Source organism: Phoca vitulina, unplaced genomic scaffold (genome assembly GCF_004348235.1).
Source record: "Phoca vitulina isolate PV1807 unplaced genomic scaffold, GSC_HSeal_1.0 scaffold8, whole genome shotgun sequence".
Lineage (NCBI taxonomy): Eukaryota > Metazoa > Chordata > Mammalia > Carnivora > Phocidae > Phoca > Phoca vitulina.
The window spans coordinates 36,519,596-36,541,632 of NW_022589711.1; the positions used below are offsets into that span (position 1 = coordinate 36,519,596).

The 22,037-nt window shown below is 37.4% G+C and overlaps 1 protein-coding gene across 2 annotated transcripts in view; it reads right to left on the minus strand.

Annotated features, from left to right (window-relative positions):
• Window positions 1-22,037, minus strand: part of USF3 (upstream transcription factor family member 3) — a 50,307-nt gene that overhangs the window by 12,229 nt on the left and 16,041 nt on the right. The window contains exons 2-6 of one of the 2 annotated variants that reach the window (XM_032406548.1): window positions 12,754-12,869; window positions 10,968-11,032; window positions 9,882-9,910; window positions 7,717-7,799; window positions 2,640-2,736 (exon numbers count right to left, since the gene is read on the minus strand). In XM_032406548.1, the coding sequence (XP_032262439.1) occupies window positions 2,640-2,736; window positions 7,717-7,799; window positions 9,882-9,910; window positions 10,968-11,014 (256 nt within the window). In that variant the 5' untranslated portion in view covers window positions 11,015-11,032; window positions 12,754-12,869. Of the gene's footprint in view, window positions 1-2,639; window positions 2,737-7,716; window positions 7,800-9,881; window positions 9,911-10,967; window positions 11,033-12,744; window positions 12,870-22,037 lie in introns of both variants that reach the window. The other variant, XM_032406546.1, reaches the window with a different exon arrangement.

Below are 22,037 nucleotides of genomic sequence, written 5' to 3' on the forward strand. Positions count from 1 at the left end.
AAAACAATGAAGCGTGGATCACTACATCAAAAACTAATGATGTACTGTATGCTGACTAACGTAACATAATAAAATTATATTAAAAAAAAAAGAATGTATCATTAAGGGTCAACAACCCAAAGGTCAGAAATTACTCACAATGTAGAAATTTCAAAATTCCCAATTCAAAAATTCCCAATAGGGCAGCTACAAAGGTAAAAGAAGGGAAGACATACTGATATCATGGTAACATGCTAGGAAAATAACACTGAATATCAATATAATAGCATTTAAATGCTGTAACAGCAAACACTACTTGTGGTGGTAATAGTCTCTTTTACAAATGGCTTTAAACTCCCTTCTAGGGGCACCTGGGTGGCTCAGTGGGTTAAGCGTCTGCCTTCGGCTCAGGTCATGATCCCAGGGGCCCGGGATCGAGTCCCGCGTCGGGCTCCCTGCTCAGCAGGGAGTCTGCTTCTCTCTCTCCCTCTGCCCCTCCACCTGCTTGTGCTCTCCCTCTCTCTCTCTCTCTCTGTCAAATAAATAAAATCTTTTAAAAATAAAATAAAATAAACAAACTCCCTTCTATTTTACTCTTTGAAACAACAGAGCCCAAGTAGAATGTGTAAAAAGTAAAGTAGTAGAGCACCAAAGAAAGCATCAATAACAGAACTTGAATTTTCCTCGGCAGGGCCAAGGCATATACACCACTGTCACACCCCTACTGTTTCCGAAGGGGGAGAACTTCACCCACAGATCCTACGACCGGGGCAGCCTCGGGTGCTGGTATTTACGCTCTGTGACCCTACACATCCCACCTGTCTTGCCACAGTGGTAGAGAGTCTCCCCTCGCCCTCCACCGAGGGCGGCTAATCTTCAAAGCCCATGCCCTATGAGGGGGCCTGAAATAAAAAGTTCTGCTATGACGAGGATGAGCTGAGACTAGCAGATTCTTCTTCTCAGACATTTAAACTAAGAGACACAGAAGAAAGATGCCAACGTGCCAGGGACATCAGAAACTAATGGACAATTATTATGGACCAAATAATGATGACGACTGTTCTCACTTACTACACACTTACTACATGACTGGCACTTTTCATTCATCATCTCATTTAATAATAATAATAATAATAATAATGACCACAGTAACGGGTAACATTTACTATATGCCCGCTTTACTCTAAGTAGTGTACCTGCATTATTTCTTTTAATCCTCATAACAGCCATGAGATGGGAAATACCTATTGTCATCAATATTTTGAGATGTGAGAAACAGGCTCGGAGTAATCGCATAAATTTGTCTAAAGTCAACCACATACATGCTAGGATTATCTTCATTTTAAGATAAGGAAACTGAGACTAGGAAAGGTGAGGTAAATAGCCACGGGTACTGAGTGAGTAATTGAAGAGGAGACTCAACCCAGGTGGGCCTGACTCCCAAGGCCACCACTCAGACCACGGCCCAGCCTGTCATGTGGACAGTGAGTACGTGGGGAAGCTGCTGGGGGAAGAAAAGAGAACAGATGCACCAAAAAGAACCAAAGAAAGGACAGTAGTCAGACTTAAGCTGCCTCAAGACTGGCCCATCTGCTCAGCTTTTCCTGAGCCCCAGGCAACTGGTATTTTTCTAACAGGTTCCCTTTTCCCTAAGGTGACTTGACTGCCTCAACCTCTAGGCTGTGAAACCAAAGGAGCTCTCCTCAGAAAGTCCACACATCATTCTAGCCTTAACACCCCTACTGTGGGGTGCCTCAGAACAGTTACCAAACATATATTATGAAACTACCTACCTACCAGCATCACAAAACAAAGCCTGGATTGTAAAAGACAGCTGACTTGGGTGAGGGGGTAAGCTGTCATCTAACTTAAAGTAAGCAAAGAGAATTCAGAATGCTGACCTTCCGGATATACAATAAACACAGCCCAACACTGCCCCCACCTCAGCAAATTCTACTTTTGTTCCTCGCCTTTTAAGGTGACCTATTGAGCTGTCACAGGAAATTCTTTCTCTGCTCTTGTGAGAGCCATAAATAAAGAACAATTCAAACCGCCTACTACTCTGAGCTTTACACTTGCCTGGGGTATTTTTCTTTTCAGCTGTTATAAAAAACTTAAAATTTTTTAACAATGTAATTATCTAAAAAAGTAATGAATAATAAAAATCAAATTTCACTAAATGATCAGGCAGTCTGATACACACATTACATGCAATGTAAACAATTATGAACGGAATGTTTTGACCTTTTCAGTTAATTCACAGTTAGGTCTTGGCCCAGGCATATCTTTATTTTATTTTTAAGTTACACTGAGCAGGACTCTCCCCTATATCCTCTAGCTGGAAGATCAAAGTGGAATAAAAGAGATCCAGCATTATTTGTCTCATGAGTTAAGCAAACATGAAGTACACAAAAGAGTCCAAAATCAAAATTCTGTATGCCTGAAAGATTAGAGTCGCTCAAGGAGGGGTGGGGTGGGGGGTGGGTAGGTAAACTAAGATGAATTTATTTTGCAACACTATTCTCTCAGACCCATTGAATGCACAATCTTAATAATGTTTCTGGTCCAAAAAGCCTTCTGTATCCCATGTAAGTTGACCTGTGACACAAAGACCTGAACACTGAAAAAACAATAAAAAGTAAGAATCTTAAAATCTTTACCTTGTTCATTGTTTCCTCCATTAAGCAGGAGTTCATCATTTTGCCTTTTCAATTCTGTTATATATTTAAAGGCTTGGTCCAGGATCATATTCTTGCTCTGCCAAAGAGAATTAACCATTTAAAAGTTTCACTGAAGAGTAAGAACTTGCAGAAAGAAACTTAAAGCTTTGGTTTTATCACATATATGTGACATGTATCTTTTCAAAATTAAAACAGGCACCATATTCAAATGCTTCTACTGTTCATTTTTCATTTACTAAGTATTTATTGAGCATCTACTATGTGTCAGGCTCTGTTCTAGGCACTAGGGATATAATAAACAAAACAGACAAAATTCCTGACCTTTAGGAATATACATTATATATATATGTTTGTGTCCCCCCGTAATTCATGTTGAAACCCTGATCCCGCATATGATGGTATTTGCAGGTGGGCCTCTGGGAGGTAATTAGGTCATGAGGGTAGATCCCTTGTGAATGAGATCAGTGCCGTTAGAAGAAAAGACATGAGAGAGGTGATCGCACTCTCTGTCATGTGAGGACATAACCAGGAAAAGAGCATACACCAGGAACTGATGTATGCTTAGACTTCACAGCCTCCAGAACTGTGAGAAATAAATTTTCTGTTGTTTAAACCACCCGGGCTATGTTATTTTTCTCATAAGAGCCCAAACTAAGACACTGTACTATAATCTATTTTGCATGGAGAGGTTGGAGAGGGCCCCTCTTGTAAGACAAAGCAAAAACCAGAAGGAAGGGCGCCTGGGTGGCTCAGTTGGTTAAGCGACTGCCTTCGGCTCAGGTCATGATCCTGGAGTCCCTGGATCGAGTCCCGCATCGGGCTCCCTGCTCGGCAGGGAGCCTGCTTCTCCCTCTGACCCTCCCCCATCTCATGTGCTCTCATTCTCTCTGTCTCAAATAAATAAATAAAATCTTTAAAAAAAAAAAAAAAAAAAAAAAAACCAGAAGGAAGTACAAGGAAGTATGCCCCGTGGATATCTGGAGGAAGAGGGTCCAGGTATTAGGATCAGCAAGGGCAAAGGCCCTCAAGCAGGGCTGTGTTCACACATTGTAGGAACCGTGGTGAGGTGAGCAGAACTAGAGTAAAGTATATAGGGGAAGAGTGGTAGGAGGAAGAGGCCAGAGAGGGCTTTCAAGGCCATGTAAAGATTTTAGACTTAAATATTATTCTTTACTCTATGAACAACTGTTAAAAATAAAACACAATAAGTGACATTCCTTTTGACTTTAGTTCTCTAGACCCTATTCTAGAGGCAACTGCCATAAAGTTATTTATATATCCTTCCAGAAATATTCTAGGCTGATACGTGGATCTATTTATCTATCTTTAAAAAAAAAAAAAAAAAAAAAACAGATAGAAGGATACTATAAACAGTATGCTACATTGTTCTTTTTTATTTAAAAATATATCTTGGAGATATTTCCCTATAGAGTTTAGATATCTACATTATACTTTGTAAAGGCTGAATTTATTTTATTTTTGAGTCCATTACTGACAACTTTTAAGCTGTATAAGAGGCATTTTGTTTTTTTATTTTTCAGCTATTAAAATGTTGCGGTGAATGTTTAATTTCTATTCCAGTATGTATATTATTAAATATCCCCAGTACTTTATCAGATAGCTCTTTTCAGGTAGGAATCAGTGATTTAGGGCTTTGGTTCACAAAGTTACAATTCTGGGTTTCTTAGACTGAGTCCCAACAGAGACCCAATATAATCTAGGAAACATTTTATTTTATTTTATTTTATTTTTTTATTTTTATTTTTTTAAAGATTTTTTTATTTATTTGACAGGGAGAAAGACAGCCAGAGAGGGAACACAAGCAGGGGGAGTGGGAGAGGGAGAAGCAGGCTCCCCGAGGAGCAGGGAGCCCGATGCGGGGCTTGATCCCAGGACCCTGGGATCATGACCTGAGCCGAAGGCAGACGCTTAACGACTGAGCCACCCAGGTAGGAAACATTTTACAGAGAAAAAATAAATACTGTCCTTTCTTAAAGCAAGAGTTGAGACAAAGGCAGAACCTGATAATACCCATCTACTGCCTCTCTACTGCAGATGGGGCTAAGGACATGTAGCAATAGTGACGAAAATCTTAATCTACTTGGCTTCTGGGAGCCAAATACTGACTTTCATTGCACATTCTAGGACACCAAGGAAGTGAAATGACTATGGTTTCCTTTCAGAGAAACTTGTAGGAATGACAACCAAGAGTAGGAAAGTAAGATATTACTGGGCAAACACCAATATTTCCTGAGAAGCTACTGTACATTGAGATGTGGAGAAAGAAAAACAATCAGAAGACATAACAGAAGACAAAACATAGTTCTTGCCCTTAAATTTGCTATCATGTTAAGGAAACTCAAAGTGCATTAAAACACACACACACACAAATGAAAAAACACACTTATGCAAGACTAAGTACCGTCCTGTAGAAGAGAATGAAAAGAAACTGAAGTGTAAGATCTTGCCAAGGGAGATGGTATTGAGAAGCAAGCAAATTGATCTGGCCCTCTGAAAGCCTGGGGAGGTTCAGGACTGGGAAGCTCCAGCTACCACAAAAGGTGGGGTGAGGTATGGTGTTAAATTGAGGGGACTGGTGGAAAGACTCTTCTTATGCAGAAATAAAAATTAACCCCCTCCCCCATACACACACATCCTACGCAGCTGGATGACTTCCCCTTCCTGCCCCAACTGCAGGAGACAAGTTTATTTTCTGTGAAATTTGAAACAGAGAATTTTGGCCTCAGGAATGGTTGGCACAGAAGTGGACAAGATGAGGCAACTCAGTGAAGACAGGAAGGTAAAGTAAAATTCTGCCTCCTAAAGCATGAGACTCTCCAGCACCCTTTCCCCAACCCAGCTCCCAGAATATGGCAACCAGCCTTATACTCCTCTTCCCAGCCTTCCCATTCGTAGATAAGGGGCTGAAGGATTCTTGTCTGGAAAATAAAAGTTAATACTATTCCCAAAATTAAACAGGCTACCAATATTGATATTTTGTAATGCTACAAAAACAATAACACTAGCTTACCACCTAATCACTCAACAGTTAGGGCACCAAAAGTCAAGCCTATTCAATCAGCTTTTTAATGCCTCATTCTCAAATATGAGAACACAGCTAAGTATCACTAAACATTTAAGGAAAGTCTCCAAAATGAAAGACAAAACATCAAAACAAAGGGAAAAAAAAGAAAATCAGAAGAAACAAAGACAAGAAAAAGAAAAAAATTTTAAAACCTATATAACATGCTCAGAGATGACATGATATTGTATTCATGAACCAAACATGTGATACGAAAAAGAACAAAGAGGATAAGAAAAAGACTCTTGAAAATCCATTTATCAAACCTTATGGTACCACTGCCAAAGTCTGTTATTCTCCCTGGGTAAAGAAATTTTAGGTAAAGAAATCCCTAACAAAATTTTATCAAACAGTATCTACTGAATACAAATAACTACAATTAGATTAAAAGTATGAGAGCTGAAATTAAAAACAGAAGAATTGGAAAAAGACCAATCAGTTGAGACTGAAGGGCAGAAGGTTCCAGAAGTAAAGTCTCAAAGGAAAAAGAGAAAATGGAAATTATGTGGTACACTTGACTATGTAGAAACTCTAAAGAGACTGTTGAAAGTGTGGAAAGAATTAAAGATAGGTATAGAGAGAGGTGCCTAGGTGGCTCAGTCAGTAGAGCATGGGACTCTTAATCTCAGGATTGTGAGTTCAAGCCCCATACTGGGTATAGAGCTTACTTAAAAATAAAAAATAAATTTAAAAAAATTTAAATAATAACAAGATAGGTATATAAACAGTTAAGCAAATGAAAAACGAGGCAATTACTAACCCAAAAAACACAAAAGTTACATATAGGACAAAACATAGTAATAGTACTCCTTCCTACCATAAACAATATTTTCAGTCTAAAAAACAAAAAACTGAATATCAGTTTAATCAAAAGTTGGGGCGGAATTATATTGGGGGGATTAGACAAGGCAAAGACAAGGGAAAAGAATAATAAGAAGTCAATAGATAAAATCTAAAATAGAAAAATTAAGATATAGTAATATAAGCTTATTATTTCAAAATATAAAGGTGTATTCCAGAAGAAACAGTTGAAAATGGATGCCTTTCAGTTGTTGTATTGGACTTGGGAAACAAGCAGGCCAGAGACTAACATTGTTGTTTTAAGCTTTTTAGTGCTATTTGTTATGTTTATATATTAATTTTCACATATATTAATTTAATTAAAAATTAACCAAAAAAGGCTAACACAAATTATGAAATCCCATTATAATGAAACACTATATTACCATGAAAAAGAAAGGTGATCATATGAGGAAAGGTATCCCTAACTAAAAGTCTACTATATACTGATGAATGAAAATGACAAGGCAGGTTATAAAACAGCACTCGGTGTCTATCTATCTATCTATCTATCTAATCATAAAGCAATGTCTGAAGATATGCATAACAACATTTGTAACAGTAGTTATAACTTAGAAGTAGCACGTCAATTTATTTTTCAAACTTTTTTACGCCTTTCATATTGTTTCCATTTTGTTTTATTTTGTTTTGTTTTCCTCATTATCAGAGGAAACAAAAAGCTATCTTCATGAGGGAAAACTGTCCCCTTTAATAAGCTGAGATTTATGTACCACTGGAGGCTGATAGGGCACGGAGAACAAAACTGAGATATTTGGCAGATTAGGTAAGAATTTAAAGACAAAAAAATATGATTGACAGAAAATAAAAGAAATGCCTGGTAAATACAATAGCACATAAAAAAAATGTAATCATGGGACTGAATAATTCAAGATCTTAAAGATCTAGAAATTACATGGTCCATTTGATCATGTAGAACGCTCTACTAGAAGACTGCTATAAGTATGGGGAAAACTAAAGATAGATATATAGAAAATTAAGCAAATGAAAAACAATGAGGCAATTAACTATATACCATAAACGACAGGAAACAAAAATAATCACTCTGAGGAAAGAAACAACTCAGGGAATTATCTGTTCACAAGTAATGAATGAAAATAGGAGTGGACTTCTTACCTGCTTCAGGGCAGGGGAACATGGGATCAGCTCTCCTATCCTGTTTATTCCGGCATTGATTTTCTTCTTTCTATGCCTCTCCACTAGATAGGGGGGAAAATCCATTTATCAAACCTATGGTACCACTGCCAAAGTCTGTTATTCTCCCTGGGTAAAGAAATTTTAGGTAAAGAAATCCCTAACAAAATTTTATCAAACAGTATCGACTGAAGACAAATACAATTAGATTTCTAAGAATGTCGTATTTTAAGTCTAGTATTATAGGAACTGATATAATAATACTCTTACTAACACTTTTAAAATGTGATCTATAATAATTAAATTCAAATTATAAACAGAAGTTGCTAATATTACATCACTGTTAAGGCCATTATTATGGTTTCAAGTAATTACTAGAGATTTTAGTGATAACTAAAATTTAAGAACCCACTAACAAGCTAAGATACTGAACAACTGCCTTTTCATATGGGCAAATGAGACCTACTTAGATTACAGAACCTTAAAACACCTCTTAGGATGTCTAGAAGGCATTTTTCAAATAGAACAGCCGTTAGTTATGACTTAAAATTTCTACAGAGTCTGGTCTATTCACTTGGGCCACATAAGACTTTTCCCATCTAAGAAATTGTGCAACTGACAATATCTCAATCACATTAACTAAGAAATATTCCAGGCTTACATGCTACAACTTTATAAAGATCATATGGAAGGGTCAAGAGGGTACAAGATGATCTAAATAATTTCAACAAGACACTGTAAGTAGAAACATTAGTCTTGGCTATTTCCTGTCAGGTTTCTGAAACCTTCCTTTCTAACAAGACTCCAGTACTTCTAATAGGATGATCTTTCAGATTGACCACAAGCAGGTCTTGTTTTGTAGAATACAGACTTTTTGCTTCATAGTCTAGCAGGAAAGACTTCTTTTCAATGACATCTAATTATTCTCTCAAAATAAATTACTATCAGGACACATTTATGACACCATGTAAGTTGATTCCAATAAAAATAATGAGTTCCTATGGCCAAAAAAAGATCAGATTTAATTCATTTGGCCAAAGAACACAAAGGAATAAAGTATAATTCACATTTCTTCTGAATTCTCTAACAATAGTATTTGTTCTTATCTAAGAGTGATTTTTAAATGGGTGGAGGTGGAAAAAAAAACCCAACAACATTAAGACTCTTTACCCACAGTGATAAAGGGGAATTCAAAGGCAGGAAATTCCCGTTTTGGGGAGCAGCAATATTCCACCAGTGTTCACCACCTCTTTCCATAGACAAAAATTCCCCCAGGGTCCTTTCCTTAAGGAAGGGAAGATATCGTTTATAGAGTAATAGATAATAACTTCTAAAATATTTTGTTTGAGATCTGGACTGTAGCCCCTGAAAAATAAAATGTTATAAAATGTACCAAATTGTAAAAGTACACACAATTCCTTCTATAAATGTTTATCCAACTTTGGCCTAGAAATTTGATATATGTATTTTCTACATTTTTCCTATAATTGAGGACTCCACAACTTCATTTAAGCTATTCACATTTCAAGGACCTTTAAGATCTTACTGTAGCCTGCTGCTCATCTCTTCCCTACTCCTCTAGGTAGCTAGCCCCCTCTGGAATTTCTGCAAAGACACATACTCTTTATTCCATTTGGGAGAGGTAGAGCTGGACTCCCTCAGTGAGTGAAATCACTTAAACCACTAGTTTCAGGGGCATATTAATCCTTAAATTATCTAAATAGACAATAATTTAGAAGATGATAAGCAAACCATCGTCATGAGACTCAAGGGGCGTTTTGTCAATTAAACAATAAAGGAACAAAAAAGTAAGGAACAGAGGTGCCTGGGTGGCTCAGTAAGTTGAGCATCTGCCTTCAGCTCAGGTCATGATCTTGGGGTCTTGGGACTGAGCCCCATACAGGGCTTCCTGCTCAGCAGGGAGTCTGCTCTTCCCTCTACCCCTCCCCCTCACTCATGCTCTCTCTCTCTCTCTCTTTCCCTCTAAGAAATAAATAAAATATTAAAAAAAGTAATAAGGAACACTTTCCTAAAACATAATGAATAATGATGCTATGCTTATAACATAAAAACTTACAATCAACTACAGTATAATTTCATTTTGAATGCAAAAAGTGCTAACAAGTAAAACTGAAATTGTTTCTAACCTGCATTATGTGTCTCCCGGTTTTTCTTCCTGAAACAAAAAGTGCAGATACAAGGAACATGAAAATAATGGGAAAACATTCTTACCACTTTATATTTGGAGAACTATAAAAATAAATTTTATGAATTTGTATTTGTTGTATCAGCAAGAAACCATCTGAAAAAATATTTTCTTAATATATATTATGGTATGAAAACCTAACTGCAGATACATCAGTATAAATTTAGAATCTACAATTTCTAGAAGTAACTACAATTCTCTATTCTTCCATACCCAGAAGTCATTGGCTAGGAAGTAAATCAACCACTGAAAAAACCTTAACTATTTGAAAAATGTAATTAAAGAGCTAGTCAACCCTCAAAGTGATATGCCGAGTAGGTGACTTCTGATGTTTGCCCTGGTGCCCAGCAAGGGGTGCTATGAACACCAGTGAGGGATACCAGCAACAGGAGAGAGGAAACTTCGAATCCCCAGGGAGAAAAGCACAGCAGTCACCAGCACCCATGCACAGACAATTGGCATTTGAGCCATCTTTTGCATTTGTGTACCTAAAAGCTAATCTCCTAAAACCACTGATTTTCCCATTTATGCACAAACATTAGCATTCTCTAATAGCTATTTGGTAAGGAAAGAGAATGGGGATTTTAATATTAATGAAAGCACTGGGCATGCAATTCTAAGCAGAAACACTGCCCAAAATGCTAGAAATTCAGAAGGAGGCTTATACAAAGAACCAGAAGTAATACTGTACTGATGTGCATATTGTAATGTCACAAAATTATAATGTTACAAAATGTCTATTCAAATTGACTTCAGCCTAAATCAACTTACAATCTACAAAAACTGTTAATACTGTGCGCAAGTAATAATTTCAGGAGAAAGTAAACATTTAACATAGATTTGGTATTATACAATTTTAATTACTGATTATCATTCTTACTTGTTACACTGTTAATAAAATAAGAAGGACAGGTAAATTTTAGGCACCGAAATGAAAGTTCCCTGAGGACTACCTATTTAGCAAATTAGGGACTAATTCTGCTTATCTGCCCAAATTATATATTATTTTTGGACCAGGGCTACATACCTGTGCTGCTTTTTTGTAGGAGTCTCATTCTCTGTCATTTCTGGCATGATTATAGTGATAGGAACCTACAAGGCATAGAAAGACACACCAGAAAGTTTAAAGTTAGTATGTTAGAGACACTGATTAATTAATAGCAATTTGGTTTGAAAACAAAAAAAAACAAAAGTGACATCATGAAGAAGCACTGGCTTAGCTGTCGTGGATAGAGAAAGGTATCCTTTCCTTTAAGAAAGGTATAAGAAAACAAGACAAAAAACATTATAACTAGCAGATGGAGAGCATGGTGAATGTCAAATGTGAGGTAAAGCCAGAAAGTGCTTGAGAAGACTAGACTAGGGCAAGATCATTATGGGCTTGGAAATCTAGAAAGGCTTAAAGGCAGTGTGGATTTGAGCAAGACCTGGAAAGACAGGTAAAACATATTTGACTTGGGAGAGTATGTTCTTTGTTCATGGTACTGTTTGATATGTTCTACAAAATTCAAACTAGGACAATGGTCTTCCTCTCTGAACACAGAAAAAACAAAAGTGACAAGCGTACAAACGTAATATTCCATACACGGAAGCAACCACTCACTCAACTCATTCACTCATTTGCTAGCCCTCTCCCAAACTGCTAGAAGTCGTACGTTATCACTCAAGAGTCATTAAAATCTGGATAGGAGCAGGAAAATTCTACTTATATTTAAAATATCAAGATACTAAAGAATATACATACTATAAGGAAATATATTCATATGCCAAAAAAAGCCTGAAAGAAAATACATGAAGATACTAGTCATAGTTATGTAAGGCCAGCAATATTATATGTGCTTTCTTTCCCTTCTCTGATTTTCAAAAATTTCATAATGAAAACCTTAATGCTTTTAAGTCTCAGGGACTGACAGCCTTTCAAAAGCGGTCCATCCAGTTGGGATACCTGTTCCGATACACTGGAGGAGGTATAAGTGCAGTTTCTCATTTTCTGAGTGTAGAATCGGAAGTCAGAAAGCATGAGTTTAGGGGCACCTGGGTGGTTAAGTGTTCAACTCTTGATTTTGGCTCAGGCCATGATCTCAGGGTTGTGAGATGAAGCCCACGTGGGCCCAGTGCTAGGCAACGGGCCTGCTTGGGATTCTCTCTCTCTGCCCCTCCCCCCCAGTATGGTGCTCCCATGTGCTCTAAGGGGAGGGGAGGAGAGGGGAGGGGGGAAGAGGGGAAGGGGGGGAAGGGAGGGAGGGAGGGAAGGAAGGAAGGAAGAATGGAAGGAAGGAAGGAAAGAAGGAAGGAAGGAAGGAAGGAAAGCATGAGTTTAAAATCTGGTTCTGCCATTTCCTAGCCGTGAGGTCCTGGGCAAGCTAGATAGCCTCTTGGAACCTCAGATGTTTCATCTACAAAATGGATCATAATCAAAGCATCTAGACCATTGGGTTAGTTTGAGAAAGGAATGAAAAATGCAGGGGGAACACAGCAGCACGGTGCCTAGCAGCAAAAAGAATTCAACCAATGTTAGCCATGAATAATAATGGCGGTATTTCAGGTTTGGCTCTAGCCCTGGAAAGGGGGAGGAAGGGTCCAGGGAAGTAAGCAGAAGTGAATGCTGACAAGGTAATGACAGGATGTACTGGCCGAAGCAGCCTGCAGAGAAATGTGCACTCAAGACCCATTTCCAGCAGCTGACTCCACCTTCTTCCTAACATCGGTGATGGCACACATCAGCCTCAAAGCAACACACTCACATGAGATAACCATATAATGACAAATTGGGACAGGTGAGTCAATAAATAAATCCCTGTCACCTTTCTCACCCAAGGGCTTGCAAAATTTCTTCACTTTTGATGCCTGGCTTCCAACGCCTCCCGTTTCTGATCCAAATCTATCATCTTCTGCCAGAAGATGGTCTATAAGTTATGTTTTCTTCTTACTATACAAGAGAAAAATCAATGAATGTTTATAGTTGCTAGGTTTCCATTAGCAGCATGTAAAACGACTGGCAACCTCTGGCATGTAGGCAGATTTTTAGTGGCATACAGAATGACCCTGAATTCTCCCCACCACTTGAAAGCTAATGAGTGTAGTTGCTTTAAAAAGTCACTCTCCAATGGGTTGCCCATGTCCTCAACCCCCGCCCCCCCCAAAAAATGGTAGCAAGGACTACAGCCATTGGATGGTTCCCAGGAGATTCTCTCCTTTGTCTCTGACATGCTGCTCACTGTCCCTCAAGTTCTTACTTTCCTCCACCTACTCCACCTACACTAAGATCCGCCCTCAATTCTAAAATTATCTTCCCTCAATCTCCTACTTCCCTCTCCTCTCTTGTGATAGTGACTGAGAACTTACTCAAGGGTCCCCCCCAAAGGCAGTGACACTAGAAGAGAGCTTCCAGGCCTGTGCATCATATATGCTCTAAAACATGTCGACTTGGGGGCTTCTTCCCAGACAAAGGAGAAGCCTGGGTAGAGCCCAGGAATCTGTTTTTTTCAACAAGGTACTAGTTAAAAACTACACATTGTCGGCCCATCCCTGACCCACTGAATCAGTCTGAGGGAGGAATTCTAATCTTTAAGGGAGGAGTCTGAAATTTAATGATGTCCCCAGGGGATTCTTATCAGGAAAATTTAGAAAGGCAGCCAGGTATCTTTAGTTGGTGGAATTTCAGGCATCTGACTGATAGCCTATTGTAGGAGAGATTATTTGGGATACAGCAAGACAGCTGAACATATAATTTCACCTATAAACCCAAAAGGTCAGATTTCTCGTGTATCCATGAGTCAGCATTTGGTCATTAATGTCACAGTTCCCGTTGTTCCTCTGGAGCACTTTTGAAAGTTTGCAGATTCATATTCCAATTAAGATACATGAAATAAAAGTTCCAATCTTCTAAACATTTAGAATCTTAAAGGAAATGATGCTAGAAGCTTATCACATAAGTAAACATATTCATTGCATGGGGGCGGGGGTGAGAGGCAGGGGTTTGACTGAAAGAGGTGTATCATCCAGTTTACCAAATGTCACTATAAATATCCATCTCAAACCACATTTTAACCAATTCAATTACATCTATCAATGCACAGTTGTTTCCATATGCTACTCCTGATATTAAAATTGCATTCCTCACATTAAGAAAGAACACTTATCAAAATAATAAACTATATAATATTGTCATAAATCCTTGCCCACTGATTCATTAACCTACTAAAAAGGAAATGTCACTTTTACAAATATACCTTTTAAAATATTTAAAGTGCCATGAATTTTTAAGGCAAAATTTCACAATGTTACATTAGTAACCATGAATTACTATTTTTCATGGTAAGAAAGAATTATTTCTGAAATAATCAAGTCTAATCCAATGGTTCTCAAAGTGTGGTTTTGATGGTTTTGAGATCACTTGCATCAAAATCAAAACTTTAAAACTGTTTTTGACTCTCACCGTAAAACTTACATTATAGTAAAATGCACAAATTTTAAGTGTAACATTGAGTTATGACCAATGCACACACCTGTGTGACCCAACCCCTATCACGGTACAGAACATTATTATGACCAGAGAAAGTTCTCATGACCTTTTCTAATCAATACTTTGCCCTACTCCCACAGAGGCAAACAGTGTTCTCATTTTTTTCACCACTGAACTTTATAATGCATTAACTGAGAACTCTGTTGTGTCAAGCTTTCACTCAGCATAATGTTTCTGAAATTCATCCAGTAGTTTATTCCTTTTTACTGCTGAGTACACTGTATAACTGTGTGGGAGTTTATAGCTCAGTTTATTTTTCTGTTGATGAACAAACACCTGGCCTGTTCCTGTGTTTTGGCTACTATGAATAAAGCTGCTATCCATGAACATTCTTCTGTAACATTTTTCATGGATATAGTCTTTCTTTCTGTTGAGTAAATATCTAGGAGTGGAAATGCTTATTATACGCCCTGCAGTTCTACTGCTAAGTATCTACCCGAGAGAAATAAAAAAGTATATCCACAAACAAGACTTCTATGAGAACATTTGTCATACTTTCCCCAGAGTGACAGTACCATTTTGCACTTCACCCAAAATGTAAGAGTTCTGGTTGCTCCATATCCTTCCAACGTTGGCTTTTGTCTGCCTATTCATTTCAACCATTCTAGTGGTTATACAGTGGAATCTCATTATAGTTTAATTTTCATTTCCTGGATGACTGATAATATTGAGTACTTTTTATGTACATATTAAAACCATTTGTAGATCTTATTTTGTCTGCTCATATCTTTTTGCCAGTCTTTTAATTGGGCTGTTTATCCTTTTATTATTGACTTAATAGAAAAATCCTCATAGGGGCACGTGGGTGGCTCAGTCGGTTAAGTGTCTGCCTTCGGCTCAGGTCATGATCCCAGAGTTCTGGGATCGAGCCCCATGTCAGGCTCCCTGCTCGGTAGGAGCCTGCTTCTCCCTCTCCTCCTCGTTTGTGCTCTCTGTCACTATCTGTCTCTCTCTCTCAAATAAATAAAATCTTAAAAAAAAAAAAAAGAAAGAAAAATCTTCATATATTCTGACTTCTTGTATCTTCTGGATACCTGTCCTCTGTCTGAAATATATTTTGCAAATATTTTCTTCCATTATGTGATCTACCTATGCATTCTCTTAATTGTATCTTTTGGTGAGCAAAAGCTCTTGATGAAGTAAAACTTATCAATTTTTAATTTATGATGATTCCTTTTATGGCCTGTCCAAGAAACCTTTACTCATCCCCAAAATATTCTCCTACAATTGCTTCTACAAGGTTTATGATACTGTCACATTTAGATCAATGATCCATATTATGTAAGGCAGGAGGTAGGGATTAAAGTTCATTTTTTCTTCCATATGGATAGTTAGTTGTTCCAACATCATTTGTTGAAAAGATTTCCTTTCCTCAGTTGTACCTTTGTTAAAAATCAAACGTCCATATTAGTGCAGTTCCATTTCTAGGCTCTCTGTTCTTTTGCTCTCTCTTCTGAGCTATCCTTTTGTTACTACCACACAGTACTGACTAAGCATATGTTTAAAATATAGATTCCTGTGCCTCACCCCAGACGTACTGAATCGGAATCTTAGGAAGGACAAGCCCAGAAATATGATGTTCTAGCAAGCTTCCTAGTTGATTTTTCTGCACCGTAAAGTTTGACAAGTGCATTATTTTAATACTGTTCCTCTAAAACTGATACAAATCAATGAGCTTACAAACCAATGAGTCCACATGGGAAGAACAGTGAACCTGGAACTAGGAAAATGAGCTCTCATTCTAGATGTGCTACTCCTGTCTATATCAAGGCTATCCGAAAGAACTTTGTGCAGTGGAAATATTCTATATCTGTGCTGTCCATATGGTTGCTGTTCGTCACATGTGGGTATTTAATGCTTGAAATGTGGCTAGTGAGACCATGGAATTAACTTTTAATTTTATAAATTTTAAGTAATTTAAATTAAATAGTTACAGGGCGCCTGGGTGGCTCAGTCGTTGTGCGCCTTCCTTCGGCTCAGGTCATGATCCCAGGGTCCTGGGATCGAGCCCCGCATTGGGCTCCTTTCTCCACGGGAAGCCTGCTTCTCCCTCTCCCACTCCCCCTGCTTGTGTTCCCTCTCTCGCTGTGTCTCTCTCTGTCAAATAAATAAATAAAATCTTTAAAAAAAAAAATTGAATAGTTACATGTGGCTAGTGGTTACCATATTGGGCAGCACAGGGAATTTTAAAAATAATTTAAAAGATGAATTTTAAAAATTGGTTAATGAATGTCAACTTCCTACTTTTGATATTGTCCTACAGCTGTATGTCACTACTAGGGGAAAGTACATCAGTAGTACATGGATTCAGTAGTACATGGTATTTTTGTAACTTTGTTTGAGTCTATAACTATTTTAAAATAAAAAGTTTTAAAAAGTGAATTTAAAAAATTGGTAAATGCTACATACATAAAAACGTCTTGTGAGTCTGAGAACTGCACCAAGAATACACAAAATAGGAGAGGAAGGGAAGGTGCAGGAGGTGCAGAGAGAAAGAAAACTTGGACTAGACTGTGAAGGAATTTTCTGTATCTAGTAAGTATGTTTAGCTTTTATCTCAAGATCAGTGGTTGTCAGATCAGCGCTGGTCTGAAACAAAGTTACCCTCGTCTACAGTAAAATGAAAAAAAGTACAACGAAGTAAGGATTTTTTTTCTTTTTTATTGATCTGTAACTTACATACAATAAGTCATCAATTTAAGTTCACTGCTCAATGAATTTATATATGTGAATACACCCATGTAACTACAACTAAGATGAAGATATGGAACATTATTGCAAAAGGCTCTCTTGAGGTCCCTGCCACTTAATCCCTTGAAATTTCTTTCAAAAACATATATTCAAAGAAGACTATATATTACCAAGGAAGACAAACAAATGACCAATAAGTACATAAAAAGGTGTTCAACATCATTAATCATCAGGGAAATGCAAATCAAAACCATAATGAGATCTCACCTCATACCTGTTAGAATAGCTGTTACCAAAAAGGCAAAAAGTAACAAGTGTTGGTAAAGATATGGAGAAAAGGGAATCCTTGTACACAATAGATGAGAATGTAAATTGGCACAGCCATTATGGAAAACAGTATGGAGGCGCCTCAAAAATTAAAGACAGAAGTACCATATGATCCATCAATCCCACTTCTGGATACTTATCCAAAGGAAATGAAAACACTATCTGTAATCCCATGTTCACTGCAGCATTATTCACAACAGCCAAGACATGGAAACAACCTAAGTGTCCATCGATGGACGAATGGGTAAAGAAAATGTGACACACACACATATATATATACACAATGAAATATATATATTTACATATATACATATACACATGTATATATTTTATACACACATATATGTACATAATGGAATATTATTCAGCCTTTAAAAAAGAAGGAAATCCTGATATTTGTGACATGAATCAACCTGGAGGACATTATGTTAAGTGAAATAAGCCAGATACAGAAAGACAAATACTGCATAATCACACTTACATGTGGAAACTAAAAAAGCTGAACTCATGATAATAGAGGGTAGAATGGTAGTTGCCAGTGCTAGGAGACAGGGGAAATGGGGGAGGCTGATCAAGGGTGCAGACATTCAGTTATAAGAGGAGTAAGTTCCGGAGACTTCATGTACAGTATGATGACTGTAGTTAATAATAATTTATTGTATACCTACAATCTGCTAAAAGAGAAGATCTTAAAATCTTTTGTTCTTACCACAAAAACTAACTATGTGAGTGGATGCATATGTTGATTAGCTTGGCTGTGCTAATAATTTCACAATGTATATATATATCAAAACATCTTATTGTATACCTTAAATATATATAATATTTATTCATCAATCATACCTCAATAAAGCTGGAAAAAATATATGTTTATATTCAAAAGTGTGCTATTACCTCACACATTGCTGGTAGGAATGTAAAATGGTACAGTCCCTTTGGAAAACAGTTTGGCAGTTCCTCAAAGAGTTAAAACACAGAGTCACTCTCTGATCCAGCAATGCCACCTAAGTATATACCCCAAAGAACTAAAAACACATGTTCACACAAAAACTTGTACATGGATGTTTGTCGCAGCAATACTCATAATAGCCAGTGAGTCGAAACAAGCCAAATGTCCATGTGAATGATGAATGGATAAGTAAAATGGGCTTCTCCACACAAGGGAACATTATTCAGCAATACAAATATATGAAGTACTAATACCTGAGATAGCATGGGTAACACTTGAAAACATTATGTTAACTGAAAGAAGCTGATACAAAAGGTCACATATTGGATATAAGTCCACTTATATGAAATGTCCAGAAGCAGATCCACAGAGACAGAAAGTAGATTAGTGGTTGCCAGGAGTGGGGGAGGGAATGAAGTGTGATGGCTAATGGATATGAGTTTCTTTTGGGGATGATGTTCTTGAATTAGACTGTGGAGATGATCACACAACTTTGTAAATAAGCTTAAAAGCACTGAATTATACACTTTACAAGGGTGAGTTTTGTGACATATGAATTACATCTTAATAAAAAATATAAATAAAAAATGAAGGGGAAAGCAAAAAAGTATGCTAGAAATATAAAATGACATCTCCAGATTTAATCAATGCTCTGTTGGCAAACACTTTTTTTTTTAAGATTTTTATTTATTTATTTGAGAGAGAGAGAATGAGAGAGAGAGAGAGCACATGAGAGCGGGGAGGGTCAGAGGGAGCAGCAGACTCCCCGTCGAGCAGGGAGCCCTACGCGGGACTCGATCCAGGGACTCCATTTTTAAAAATTATTTTGAGACAAGTAATTATATAACTATTTGTATATATTATATAACTATTTTATACACATAGCCACATCTAATATTCATTAATTCATAAAGTAAGTGGCATTAAAATAATTAGTAATTTGTCCACAGTCACATAGTTAATAAGTGGTGAGGCAAGATTCTAACTTAATACTATCTGACACCAGAACCCAAGTCCTTAACTATTTTCATAGTGCTTCTCTACGTCCCCCATCCCTTGCAGCAAAACAAACCAAAAAAAAAAGAAAGAAAGAACACTATATAGTACATTTTAGCAAAACCACATCTTCAACTATTATATTCCTTCTGTTTCAATTTATATCTTATTGTCCTGGACATATGTAGGTGGTAATATCTAGCCCAGAAAACTTATTTTCTCATAAGGCCCCTGCTCAAGAGAAAATAAAAACATCAATCAGAAGCCATATGCAAATAAAAAGCAACTTGATTTATAGTTTTCTCATAAAACAAAATATTCAAATAATCTGCTTTAGACAGGTGTTAAATGTTTGAAGTAGAATTCTACTGTCAGGCACTGTTTAGAAAGACTGAGAAGAAAAAGGCAGGCTCACAATTTTAAAAATTACCACAAAGCTACAGTAACCAAGACAGTGTGGTACTGGCATAAAGAAAGACACGCAGATCGATGGAATCAAACTAAGAGCCCAGAAATAAACCCTTACATTTGTGGCCAACTGGTTTTCAACAAGGATGCCAAAACCATTCAATGGGGGAAAGAATAGCCTTTCAAATGATGGTGGGGCAATGGGATATTCATATGCAGGAGAATGCAGTTGACCCCTATCTCATAACACATACAGAAATCAACTCAGAAAGAATTGTATCATAGCTCAACATAATAGCTAACACTTTAAAACTCTTAGATATGAAACCAAAAGCACAAGTGACAAAAGAAAAATATATTCTATTTCAAAATTAAAAATGTTTGTGCTCAGAGGACACCATCAAGAAAGTGAAAAAATGGGGTGCCTGGGTGGCTCAGTTGGTTAAGTGTCTGCCTTCGGCTCAGGCCCTGATCCCAGGGTCCTGGGATCGAGTCCCACATCGGGCTCCCTGCTCTGCAGGGAGGCTGCTTCTCCCTTTCCCTCTGCCACTCCCCCTGCTTGTACTCTCTCTCACTCGCTGTCAAATAAATAAAATATTTTAAATAAATAAATAAACAAACCATGTGAGATATGACCTCATATCTGCTAGGATGGCTAAAATAAAAAAGACTGTCAATAACAAGTGTTGGTGAGGATGTGGAGAAACTGGAGCTCTCATATATAGCTGGTGGGATTAAAAAATGATACCACCACAATGGAACAATTTGGCAGTTGCTCAAAATGTTACACATAGAGTTATCACATGACCAAGCATTTCTACTCCTAGATATACCCAAGATAACTGAAAACAACGGTTCACACACAAAAACTTATATGTGAATGTTCATAGCAGAAATATTCGTGATATCCAAAAAAAGGAAACAACCCAAATGTATATCAACTGATGAAGGGATAAATAAACTGTAGTATATTCACACAACAGAATATAACTCAGCAACAAAAAGGAATGAAGTACTGATACAGCATGGATGAACTTTGAAACCATTATGCAATGTGAAAGATGCCAATCACAGAGGACTGTTGTATGATTCCCATCTTTAAATTCTGGAACATGAAAATTTAGAGAGACTGAAAGTAAATTAGTGGTTGCCAGGGGCTGAGGAAGATGAGGAATGTCTGCTAATGGGCGGTAGGGGGAGGTGTTTGTTCTTTTGGAGATGGTATGTTCTAAAATTAGATTATGGTGATGGTTGCACAACTCTGCAAATATATAAAAACCACTGAATTTCACTTTGAACTTTATGGTGTATGAATTGTATCTCAATTACCCTGTTTAAAAAAAAAAAAGAGGGGTGCCTGGGTGGCTCTGTCGTTAAGCGTCTGCCTTCGGCTCAGGTAATGATCCCAGGGTCCTGGGATCGAGCCCTGCATGGGGCTCCCTGCTCAGTGAGAAGCCTGCTTCTCCCTCTCCCACTCCCCCGGCTTGTGCTCCCTCTCTAGCTGTGTCTCTCTCGTCAACTAAATAAATAAAATCTTTAAAAAAAAAAAAATAAATAAATAATAAAGTTTAAAAAAAAGAAAACTTTTGATGGAAGTCTCTTTGGGTAATTTGAAATTCTCTACCCATTCATCTTTTTCATCAGTTTATATATCTGTTTGTTTTCAGCATAAAACTCTTTTTGGTTACTAATCATCCCCAATTTTCCTAATACAGAGAAAATGTGAAGCTACCAAAAATAAGTACTAGCATTTATTTTTTTAAAAAACTAGATCTAACTGTTCAGGGGCAAATTGTGTTTTCTTTCCACCAAGAAGCAAATTAGTGGTAAAGATTAATTTAAATTGTGTCTTTAGATACAATGAAGAGAAAAACCTAACTTATCAATCAAATTTTCAAATTAGAATTAAAATGTCTTAGTTGAGGGATGCCTGGGTGGCTCAGTCGGTTCAGCGTGTGCCTTCAGCTCAGGTCATGATCCCGGGGTCCTGGGATCGAGCCCCACATCATTGGGCTCCCTGCTCCGCGGGAAGCCTGCTTCTCCTTCTCCCTCTACCTACCACTCCCCCTGCTTGTGCGCATTCTGTGTGTGTGTCTCTCTCTCTCTCTGACTAATAAATAAATAAATAAAATCTTTTTAAAAATAAATAAAAATAAAATTTTTTAGTTGAAAACATTTTATGGCACACTGCTTAAACATAA